The sequence below is a fragment of the Coregonus lavaretus genome (assembly GCF_964263955.1).
Source record: "Coregonus lavaretus genome assembly, chromosome: 28".
In the NCBI taxonomy this organism is placed as follows: domain Eukaryota; kingdom Metazoa; phylum Chordata; class Actinopteri; order Salmoniformes; family Salmonidae; genus Coregonus; species Coregonus lavaretus.
In genome coordinates this window covers 38,908,474-38,920,596 of record NC_140015.1, presented here as the reverse complement: position 1 = coordinate 38,920,596, position 12,123 = coordinate 38,908,474, and the positions used below count along the sequence as shown (strand labels likewise).

At 42.1% G+C, this 12,123-nt stretch overlaps 1 protein-coding gene across 1 annotated transcript; it reads right to left on the bottom strand.

Moving 5' to 3' along the window:
• Nucleotides 1-4,782: 4,782 nt before the first annotated feature.
• LOC311104533 (ATP synthase subunit d, mitochondrial-like) lies at nt 4,783-11,760 on the bottom strand. The gene is made up of 6 exons (XM_084146396.1): nt 11,701-11,760; nt 10,841-10,976; nt 10,406-10,502; nt 5,715-5,786; nt 5,259-5,321; nt 4,783-5,090 (listed from the first exon to the last, which is right to left on the bottom strand). The coding sequence occupies exons 2-6, from the start codon at nt 10,960-10,962 to the stop codon at nt 4,959-4,961; spliced, it is 486 nt and encodes a 161-aa protein (XP_084002522.1). The 5' UTR covers nt 10,963-10,976; nt 11,701-11,760; the 3' UTR covers nt 4,783-4,958.
• Between the last annotated feature and the right edge of the window lie 363 nt (nt 11,761-12,123).

Genomic DNA, 12,123 nt, shown 5'->3' with positions numbered 1-12,123 from the left:
TAGATTCTAATCTAATATATTCTAATCTAATATATTCTAATCTAATATATTCTAATCTACTCTAATATATTCTGCTCTATTCTACTCTAATCTATTCTATATGGTTGGTCAGTGTAGAGATCTCTAAGTGTGAGTGACCTCTGGTGACACAGTTGTGTGTGTCAGTGTCACAAGGGTGGTACCACATTACTAATGCTATTACGAAGACAGCATTATCATATTACTCAATGAATATGCTATTATGAGAGTAGAATTACATTGACATGAATTAAACTGTGTGTGTATGTGGTTTATAACTTTGGAGATGTTATCCCCAACTGTTCCAGCAATACACTCAATTACAAATAATCTGATCAAATGAAATATATTAAATGCCACAGCCGCAAACTGCACAGAAATAAAAAGGCAATTTTTCATTCAGTGTGCACATGAATAGGTGATGTAGTGACTTAGCTAGAGAGGCCCCTGGATAAAATGCATTTTCACTTAAATAAGATCATATTATACTAATCTAAAACACGTAATGCAATATAAGACTGATTCCTAGTCAACAACCAGACCTATGTCCATTAGACAGGAAAGGTCTGGTAAATTCCGCCCTCCCTCCTCAATGGCATTTCCATTGGACCCATTCAGTGAGGTCTAAAAATCATGCAACAATCGCACCTTTGTTTGTGCCAGATAGAGAAAGAGAGAGTGAGAGCGAGAGCGAGAGCTAGAGAGAGGCAGAGACAGAGAGACAATGCAGCCCCTATTGTGGCCTAGTGAGCAAGCAGAGCCCGGACCCACGGTGACGTGCTAACCCCAGACTCCTCACTGCCGGGTGGGGAGGAGGAATCCTCTCTCTGTCCTGGTTCCCATCAACCTGCAGTGAGATGGAGAAAGACAGAGGTTTCACAGCAGACCTAGGTTCAAATAGTATTTGATTTTACCGTTTTGATTGAGTTTACCTGGAGTGCCAGATGTGCGGGGTTTGCACTTTTGGGACTATTCTGTTGCTTAAATTGCACCAGGCAAGCACAGCTAAAGTGTCTGATACTATTTAGCCAACCAGCTGTATTACAGACAAATGCTGCCCCCTGCTGGAAAAATTATTTAATGTCTGTGGTAAGAATATACAGTGAGAACACACTGTAAGAATATACAGTAAGAACATACTGTAATAACACTGTAAGAACATACATTAAGAATATACAGTAAGAACACACTGTAATAACACTGTAAGAACATACATTAAGAATATACAGTAAGAACATACTGTAATAACACTGTAAGAACATACATTAAGAATATACAGTAAGAACATACTGTAATAACACTGTAAGAACATACATTAAGAATATACAGTAAGAACACACTGTAAGAACATACGGTAAGAATATACAGTAAGAACAAAGTCAGAATATACAGTAAGAACACAGTCAGAACACCGTCAGAACATACAGTCAGAACATACAGAAAGAACACATACTGTGTAGCAGGTAGCTTAGTGGGTAAGAGCGTTGCGTCAGTAACCGAAAGGTCGCTGATTCTAATCCCCGAGCCGACTACGTGAAAAATCTGTCGATGTGCCCTTGAGCAAGGCACTTAACCCTAATTGCTCCTGTAAGTCGCTATGGATAAGAGCGTCTGCTAAATGACTAAAATGTAAATGTAATACTGTAAGAACACAGGAAAGGGTAAAATAAGTTATGAATATAATATACAAGCGTTTGTACCAATTAGTTTCAATTAACATTCTTAACTACGGTTAGGGTTTGACTATGGACAACTTGGTTAATCTGAAACATGGTTAATCTTGACTGAGAGAGTTGTAATGCAACAGTCATTCAATTAGGGTGTATTAACCCACATTGCATTGCTGACACTGACTGAATCAAAGGCATGCCTCAACCCACTGACCAAACTCTACCGCCAGTCTACCAGTCTGACAGAGAACCCAGAATAATGCACTGACACTGAGAATCCTGTATAAAAGGCCCTGGAGACCTCTCATGTTTCCAACCATGAAGAAATTGAGATTTATGTTGTAGTCATAACAAAGGAGGAACACCACTCTGACATGCACACACACACACATACACACACACACACACACACACACACTAAAAGACCCTGGGTCGTGGTCACAGCCATGTGAAGTGCAGGAGTGCTGTCGAAGTCATGATGGATGAGCTACAGAACACTGAGACAACACTGGATCATCAGACCACTGAGACAACACTGGATCATTCTATAGTCATCAGAACACTGAGACAACACTGGATCATCCTATAGTCATCACAACACTGAGACAACACTGGATCATCCTATAGTCATCACAACACTGAGACAACACTGGATCATCCTATAGTCATCAGAACACTGAGACAACACTGGATCATCCTATAGTCATCAGAACACTGAGACAACACTGGATCATCCTATAGTCATCACAACACTGAGACAACACTGGATCATCCTATAGTCATCAGAACACTGAGACAACACTGGATCATCCTATAGTCATCACAACACTGAGACAACACTGGATCATCCTATAGTCATCACAACACTGAGACAACACTGGATCATCCTAAAGTCATCACAACACTGAGACAACACTGGATCATCCTATAGTCATCACAACACTGAGACAACACTGGATCATCCTATAGTCATCAGAACACTGAGACAACACTGGATCATCCTATAGTCATCAGAACACTGAGACAACACTGGATCATCCTATAGTCATCAGAACACTGAGACAACACTGGATCATCCTATAGTCATCAGAACACTGAGACAACACTGGATCATCCTATAGTCATCAGAACACTGAGACAACACTGGATCATCCTATAGTCATCAGAACACTGAGACAACACTGGATCATCCTATAGTCATCAGAACACTGAGACAACACTGGATCATCCTATAGTCATCAGAACACTGAGACAACACTGGATCATCCTATAGTCATCAGAACACTGAGACAACACTGGATCATCCTATAGTCATCAGAACACTGAGACAACACTGGATCATCCTATAGTCATCAGAACACTGAGACAACACTGGATCATCCTATAGCCATCAGAACATAAGAGGGGTTTGCCCTTTCCAGAAACAACCTCTAGCCCATACCAACCTCCAGCCCATACCAACCTCCAGCCCATACAAACCTCTAGCTCATACCAACCTCCAGCCCATACCAACCTCTAGCCCATACCAACCTCTAGCCCATAACAACCTCCAGCCCATAACAACCTCCAGCCCATAACCAACCTCTAGCCCATACCAACCTCTAGTCCATACCAACCTCTAGCCCATAACCAACCTCTAGCCCATAACCAACCTCTAGCCCATACCAACCTCTAGCCCATACCAACCTCTAGCCCATACCAACCTCTAGCCCATACCAACCTCTAGCCCATAACAACCTCTAGCCCATACCAACCTCTAGCCCATAACAACCTCTAGCCCATACCAACCTCTAGCCCATACCAACCTCTAGCCCATACCAACCTCTAGCCCATAACAACCTCTAGCCCATACCAACCTCTAGCCCATACCAACCTCTAGCCCATAACCAACCTCTAGCCCATAACCAACCTCTAGCCCATAACAACCTCAAATTAATACCACCTTGGCACCTCTAGTCTGTGTCCTAAATGGCAGCATATTCCCTATTTAGTGCGATACTTTTGACCAGGACCCATAGAGTCAAATGTATTTATAAAGCCCTATTTACACCAGCAGATGTCACAAAGTGCTTATACAGAAACCCAGCCTAAAACCCCAAACAGCAAGCAATGCAGAAGCACGGTGGCTAGGGAAAAAACTCCCTAGAAAGGCAGGAACCTAGAGAGGAAGGGTAGTGGACTAGACCATAAAGGGATTAGGATGCCATTTGGTACACAGCTGTAGATTTGAAAGGATTGAGAAGGTCTAGGGAGTATGGGTGGGGGGATTGTTTCTGAACTAGGCCCCTGTCACACCTCAGCGGAATGATCAACGCTACCTACCTGTAGACATGAGAAAACGCAAGAGGACAGGAAACAAGGCCTTTTCCCATGACTTGTGAGTTGGATTGACACAGACAAGTCATTTAGTTTCTCCAAATAACAGTCCAAGATTTGTTCAAAGTATACTCAGTGTCATTAGTGGGAACATCCCAAATAACACCCTATTTTCTATATAGTGCACTACTTTTGACCAGGGCCCCAGTCAAAAGTAGTGCACTATATAGGGAATAGGGTTCAATTTGGGATAGGCCCATTGTTAGACGTTGTCTATATGGTATCCAGCAGTTATACTGCATGTTATTGAATCAACACAAAGCATCAGCATATTCCCTTACTGCTTCCATTTTACATTTTAGTCATTTAGCAGACGCTCTTATCCAGAGCGACTTTACAGTGAGTGCATTCATTTTTCATGCTGGCCCCCCGTGGGAAACGAACCCACAACCCTGGCGTTGCAAGCGCCATGCTCTACCAACTGAGCTACATGGGCCATACTTACTGTTTCCCAGAAGGAGACGGTGGGATCTTCTCTGGAGGGAACTCACTTGGACAGATGGACAACAGAGAAGATTGTCCGACAGAAACTGACAGTACGTCTGCCTCAGCCTGATACATCAGGATATTCCCTTACTCTAAACGTCCTAAGTGATTATGGAAAATCATTTCTCGAGTTGGACATACAATTGTGCCCTCGCAAAATAGTTTAACCACTATAATCGCTTAAGAGACTTTTGTTAAATAAACGTTACACAAAATAATAACACAAATCATATTCAATTTCCATAAATGTTTATTTCCATTCAAAGGACCAGATGACCTTACTCACAGTTGAGTAATTTCACAAACTGTCTTTGTAGATGAAACAGGACTTGACTTTATACACAGGACACTATACAACCTTTCATCAGAGGAAAGTATATTATTTAGAAAGCGCTGGGGGCTTTTAGTTTACAGCTCAGCGATGGGCTTGTGGGGCCAGTACGGGTGCTTCTCCTTGTCCAGCTTGGTCTCGGGGAACGTGTCGTTCAGATCATCGATGGTCATCTGGTCGAAGGGAATCATGTTCTGGAACTTCTCCAGCTGGAAGACAGGAAGGTGGATCAACAGAGAGAAGAGAACTACATGTCTCTAAATACTGCAGTTTTTCTCAGGGGTTCTACTGTTGAGTGTGTACTAATATCCTAAAATATGAAGAGAAAGTCTAGGGAAATCCGGGTGTAGGGGAGTGTGTGCGTGCGTGTAACCCACCTCCTTCCCGTACTGGGCGATGCGAGCTTTGGAAGCCTCGACGTAGGCAACAGCAGCTTTGTTCTGCAACAAAGAAGAAAAATAACCAATAATAATGAAGGAAGCCTCAAGAGCAGTTACAGTGCTTTGCATAATGAGGCTTCTTTCTCTTGAAATGGAACTCTGAACCCATTTATCACCACCTCATCCATGACAACGAACAATACAACATCAAAGTGTCTGAGTCAAAGTGCCATAATACACATTTAGTGTATTATTAATTAGCTAGCTACTGTAATATTAATACAGGAATGAACTGGAGCACAGTGAAGAGTCATCCTGAATCAAAACAGTAGCACAGTGAAGAGTCATTCTGAATCAGTAAAGCAGAACCGTGAAGAGTCATTCTGAATCAGTACAGCAGAACAGTGAAGAGTCATTCTGCAGAGTATCTTTTAATCCAGAGCTACAACTCACCGCCTCAGCCTCCTGTGTGTTGATCGCGGCTGTGGCTGTGTCCTTGGGCTCAGGGATGGTCAGGGCTGAGAACTGAGGAGGAAAGGAGATGGAGAGAGGAGAGGGTTGAGATGAGGACAGGAGGAGAGGGGTGAGATGAGGACAGGAGGAGAGGAGAGGGGTGAGATGAGGAGGTCAGGAGATGAGACAGAGGAATGAGACCAGACCAATGCTAACTGTTAAGCACTTTGTGACTAATGTTGTTGTACAGTGGGCTATATAAATGAGTGTCGTCATAATACCAGTATCGCGATCCTACGATGCCAGATTTTCCTTAGCAAAAAGAAAACAGGAAGCAGACTAAACTCTACGGTCCTTTAGAACCTACTGTATATAAATTATTGTGTGCTATAGCTTGCAAAATAAACAAATGTCACTCTGGGTGACAACATAAGGCAACATCAGGAGTGTTTTCCTGAAGAAAGTCTGTCCGCTTCATGTTGCTTCCTGGTACCATGACAACACTAATATAAATACATTTTATTGATTGAAGCATGTAGTTCCAGCACCATCCCTGGTCCAAGAACGTATTTCATCATAATGATCACATCGATGTCTGATAGGGATCAACGATAACATGTTCTACTCTGAAACAACTTAGTTATGTTGTGACTGAACCAATGTTACAGCACACCACACCGAATACTACATAAGACTAATATCGTTGTGACTGAACCAGTGTTACACCACACTGAATACTACATAAGACTAATATCGTTGTGACTGAACCAGTGTTACACCACACTGAATACTACATAAGACTAATATCGTTGTGACTGAACCAGTGTTACACCACACTGAATACTACATAAGACTAATATCGTTGTGACTGAACCGGCGTTACACCACACTGAATACTACATAAGACTAATATCGTTGTGACTGAACCAGTGTTACACCACACTGAATACTACATAAGACTAATATCGTTGTGACTGAACCAGTGTTACAGCACACCACACTGAATACTACATAAGACTAATATTGTTGTGACTCAACCAGGGTTAAAGCACGCCACACAGTGGACAGAATACTACATAAGACTAATATGGTTGTGACTCAACCAGGGTTAAAGCACGCCACACAGTGGACAGAATACTACATAAGACTAATATGGTTGTGACTCAACCAGGGTTAAAGCACGCCACACAGTGGACAGAATACTACATAAGACTAATATGGTTGTGACTCAACCAGGGTTAAAGCACGCCACACAGTGGACAGAATACTACATAAGACTAATATTGTTGTGACTCAACCAGGGTTAAAGCACGCCACACAGTGGACAGAATACTACATAAGACTAATATTGTTGTGACTCAACCAGGGTTAAAGCGCGCCACACAGTGGACAGAATACTACATAAGACTAATATTGTTGTGACTCAACCAGGGTTAAAGCACGCCACACAGTGGACAGAATACTAGATAAGACTAATATGGTTGTGACTCAACCAGGGTTAAAGCACGCCACCCAGTGGACAGAATACTAGATAAGACTAATATTGTTGTGACTCAACCAGGGTTAAAGCACGCCACACAGTGGACAGAATACTAGATAAGACTAATATTGTTGTGACTCAACCAGGGTTAAAGCACGCCACACAGTGGACAGAATACTAGATAAGACTAATATTGTTGTGACTCAACCAGGGTTAAAGCACGCCACACAGTGGACAGAATACTAGATAAGACTAATATTGTTGTGACTCAACCAGGGTTAAAGCACGCCACACAGTGGACAGAATACTAGATAAGACTAATATTGTTGTGACTCAACCAGGGTTAAAGCACGCCACACAGTGGACAGAATACTAGATAAGACTATTATTGTTGTGACTCAACCAGGGTTAAAGCACGCCACACAGTGGACAGAATACTAGATAAGACTAATATTGTTGTGACTCAACCAGGGTTAAAGCACGCCACACAGTGGACAGAATACTAGATAAGACTAATATTGTTGTGACTCAACCAGGGTTAAAGCACGCCACACAGTGGACAGAATACTAGATAAGACTAATATTGTTGTGACTCAACCAGGGTTAAAGCACGCCACACAGTGGACAGAATACTAGATAAGACTAATATGGTTGTGACTCAACTAGGACGGTCATGAAATTGTCAGCCGGTGATTGTCAAGCAAATAACTGCCGGTCTCACGGTAATTGACCATTAATTAACATAAAACACATTTAGCATCTCCTGTCTTCCACGAATAGCCTACAAGCCACTGATGGAGACCTTTGGAACATCTACATTTGAAAAAGTCAAATAAATCCATCACAATAAATCCATTCTTTATTTTAGACAGGTCTGAAGAAACATGATAAGAAAATGTAGTCCGTTTCAGAAGAACAGAATAGCATACTCTGAGTTGTCCTTATGTTAGGTCCTGATCTGGCTATGCCATATGGCTGTGGGCTACACTAGTTCATTTAGCAGACAAGATTTGCTTAGAATTCCGTGGCATTCTTTTATAGTATGAAGAATACAATTGAACATAGCTGAATAAAATAAAAATTATATTTTCTCCAAAGGATTTGAGGGAGTGCGCACATGCGGCTATTCTGTGTTGAGCGGTTAACAAGAAACAGGTACTCCTATATGCTTAATTTAGAGTTATTTATGCAACTTCAGTTGTGATACAAACGTTGGGCTATATGTTTAGATTTATTTATACATTCTAAGGCTGCATGATGAGACTAATGATGATTTGAAAAAAGTCACATGAAAGGCATGAGCTCTGCTTTGTTTTTTTGCACAGGCTGTACACACTTCATCAGTCTCTCTTTCGCAATTTCACAAGCACTTGATAATGCCTCAATTTTTCCCGCCGCCAAATATATCATTCACAAGTGATAGGCTGATATTGTCACCCATCAGACTATTCTTGATTTCATTTTGTCTTTACATATACTAAGTAATATATGTGTGAAATTTGTTTTGATTTAGAATGGACCATTATCATGCACCTGTCTTGAAACATGGGCAGGGGAAAAAACACATGTCATCTATGCACTTAAATAGCGAATGAAGGACACTATTCCGTGGTTCATTTTCATGCCAGCCAGGTAGGCTATACTCCTGTTGTAAAGAGAAGCAATGTGCTTAATTTTAGGAAAATTGAGAAAAAAAATTGTAAGCCTATAGAAAGCTGATGGGATCCTCCTCTTTTTAGTAGAGGCCATCACTCTGTTTTCTCACGCAATTGCATAGCCTATAGAAATGTTGCGCAAAATGAGCTCATGGGCTCTCACTAAGTGTTTAATTAGATTTCCAATTACAGTCGCATTGATGCCGAGTGGCGCAGTGGTCTAAGGCACTGCATCGCAGTGCTAGCTGTGTCACTAGAGATCCTGGTTCGAATCCAGGCTCTGTCGTAGCCGGCCGCGACCGGGAGACCCATGGGGCGGCACACAATTGGCCCAGCGTCGTCCAGGGTAGGGGAGGGAATGGCCCGCAGGGATGTAGCTCAGTTGGTAGAGCATGGCGTTTGCAACGCCAGGGTTGTGGGTTCGATTCTCACGGGGGGCCAGTATAAAAAATGTATGTATGCACTCACTAACTGTAAGTCGCTCTGGATAAGAGCGTCTGCTAAATGACTAAAATGTAAAATGTAAATGTCAGTGGTTAGAGGGACAATGGAGTGCTGAGTACCAGGCAGTTAGCAAGTTTCGGTAGACTACTAATTACCATCAGCAGCATCAGAGCTTGGAGAAGCCTAATTTTTTATTTATTTTTATTTCACCTTTATTTAACCAGGTAAGCCAGTTGAGAACAAGTTCTCATTTACAACTGCGACCTGGCCAAGATAAAGCAAAGTAGTGCAATAAAAACAACAGAGTTACATATGGGGTAAAAAAAACATAAAGTCAGAAAATACAACAGAAAATATATATACAGTGTGTGCAAATGTAGCAAGTTATGGAGGTGGCAATAAATAGGCTATAGTGCAGAATAATTACAATAGTATTAACACTGGAATGCTAGATGTGCAAGAGATTATGTGCAAATAGAGATACTGGGGTGCAAAAGAGCAAAATAAATAATATAGGGATGAGGTAGTTGGGTGGGCTAATTTCGGATGGGCTGTGTACAGGTGCAGTGATCGGTAAGGTGCTCTGACAACTGATGCTTAAAGTTATTAAGGGAGATAAGAGTCTCCAGCTTCAGAGATTTTTGCAATTCGTTCCAGTCATTGGCAGCAGAGAACTGGAAGGAATGGCGGCCAAAGGAGGTGTTGGCTTTGGGAATGACCAGTGAGATATACCTGCTGGAGCGTAGACTACGGGTGGGTGCTGCTATGGTGACCAATGAGCTAAGATAAGGCGGGGATTTGCCTAGCAGTGATTTATAGATGGCCTGGAGCCAGTGGGTTTGACGACGAACATGTAGTGAGGACCAGCCAACAAGAGCGTACAGGAGCGTACAATTACCGTGATTGTCACATGGAATTTGACAGCCATCATGACTCGTGACTGCCGGTGTGGCGGTAAGACGGCCACCATAACAGCCCTAGACTGAACCAGTGTTACAGCACATGCCACACAGTGGACAGAATACCACGAGACTAATATAGTTAAGAGTGTGTAACTTTCTTTTCCCCAGGTGGAACGCATTTAATACTCATCACAGGCCTTGGAATCTCACCTTGGATTCAAACTCGGCCACCATGCCGGCTCTGGCCACATTGGTCTTGTAGAAGCTCCAGTCGATGGTGACAGGCTTCTCTGGCAGAGAGGACAGCCTGTAGAGACAGCCATCAACAACAGCTCATTGATGGCACTTATAAAACAATAATTGTGGGAGTGAGATTGTGGAGCTTTTAATTTACACTAACATGCATGTATGAGACCCACTCACTTTGCAGCAACCTATGTCTTGGTTGACAATACCTTGTAATTCAATTCCAACTACACGACTTTCACATTGGCATATAAAAAGCTAAAAGGGAGAATCGTAAAAAATGTTTTACTCAGTTTCCCATTGACATCAATGCAAGTGAAAAGGTTGTCCTCAGTTGGCTGGCTCTGAAGTCCTAGTCATGAACTAGGCCTAAACGCTAACTCGGGGTAGGCTACGTACTTGGCACCGATGGCGTCTGAGCGCGTCTTGAGGTTGTTGAACATGGCCCTCTGGTTGGGGGGAACCCTTTCAGCAAAGGCCAACCAGTCAATGGCTTTCAATGCTGCACGTTTCCCAGCCATCTTTCTGTCTGTGTCTGTCAAAAGGTTGGAAAAAGGGTACATATTATATAGCTGCTAAAACCCCACAAGAGAGATACAGAACATAACACGAAAGAACAAAACAGTTAATGTAATGTCATGAACACTGACCGATCAGGCAGGTTCAAGTCACAGGTGACACTGACTGGCAGCGCATTGAGATCAGAAGCTAGTAAGCCGGACTCCTCAACAACACGGTCACCTAGTGGCTAATGTTAGAGATGTTGCTATTATCTGGCTAACTGATTTGAGTCCTAACCAACACAAAAAGCCAATAGAAGTTCTGACAGCGCCAAACTCATGTTTGCTGACAGATAGCAAGCTATTTAATGTTTTAACTAGCTCTCAAGCTACTAAGCTAACGTTAGGCTAGCTAGCAAATAGTCGTTAGCTTTGCCTAGCTACTAAAATCCAACAATGTAGCTAAGTGGATATTTTAAATTTAGCTACATCAGCTTATTTAGTTATATTTTAGACATACAAAATAATATTTTACGTTCAAAGAGCAAGAGTCAGATGAAGGTCTAGCAGTTAGCTAGCTAACTCAGTTGGCTAGCCAACACAGCAAGGTCAGAGCCCAGCTGCAGTGGATATGAACTAATCTTCGACCAAACATAATTCCAGGTATTTCATATCAAATTTGATCGTCTGTCCCAATGGAATATACAATGCAAACATTAAAATGTGGATGTTTAGATGCCATTTGAAGATAGAACATACCGTACAGCGGACAAGTTCTTCCAAATGTGAAGTCGGTTCACCGGACACGGAAGCGACAGAATAAACTCGACGACAAACTACACCGTGAATTTGGGGGTGCTACCGCCTGCTGGCGCATTCCACTTATTGCACAGCAGATTGATCAGAATAGTTATGTTGTATGTATATATATATATATATATTTAAAGATACTTTTAGAAATAGTGCATACATTTCCAAGATTGCAGCTGTCACCACTTTCTGACACAAGTATGATAGTTATCCTATCACGTAGATAGGTCTTCTGGAAGAGGCAGAGTTGTGTTTGCTTCGTCAAGAATCACCCCATTGGCCCGATTCGTCTTTTCACGCCACTCTAGGGTTAGCAGAAATGCTCAAACTAACCTGCTACGAAAATACCTTTGTATTGAAGTGGTGTGAAAA

Excerpts from the sequence above, each read along its gene's own strand:
- LOC311104533 (XM_084146396.1), bottom strand. The coding sequence starts at position 10,962 with ATGGCTGGGAAACGTGCAGCATTGAAAGCCATTGACTGGTTGGCCTTT. Across the intron at positions 5,787-10,405 it reads TGGCCGAGTTTGAATCCAAG|TTCTCAGCCCTGACCATCCC; the intron begins GTGAGATTCCAA and ends TTTCCTCCTCAG. Across the intron at positions 5,322-5,714 it reads ACACACAGGAGGCTGAGGCG|AACAAAGCTGCTGTTGCCTA; the intron begins GTGAGTTGTAGC and ends TCTTTGTTGCAG.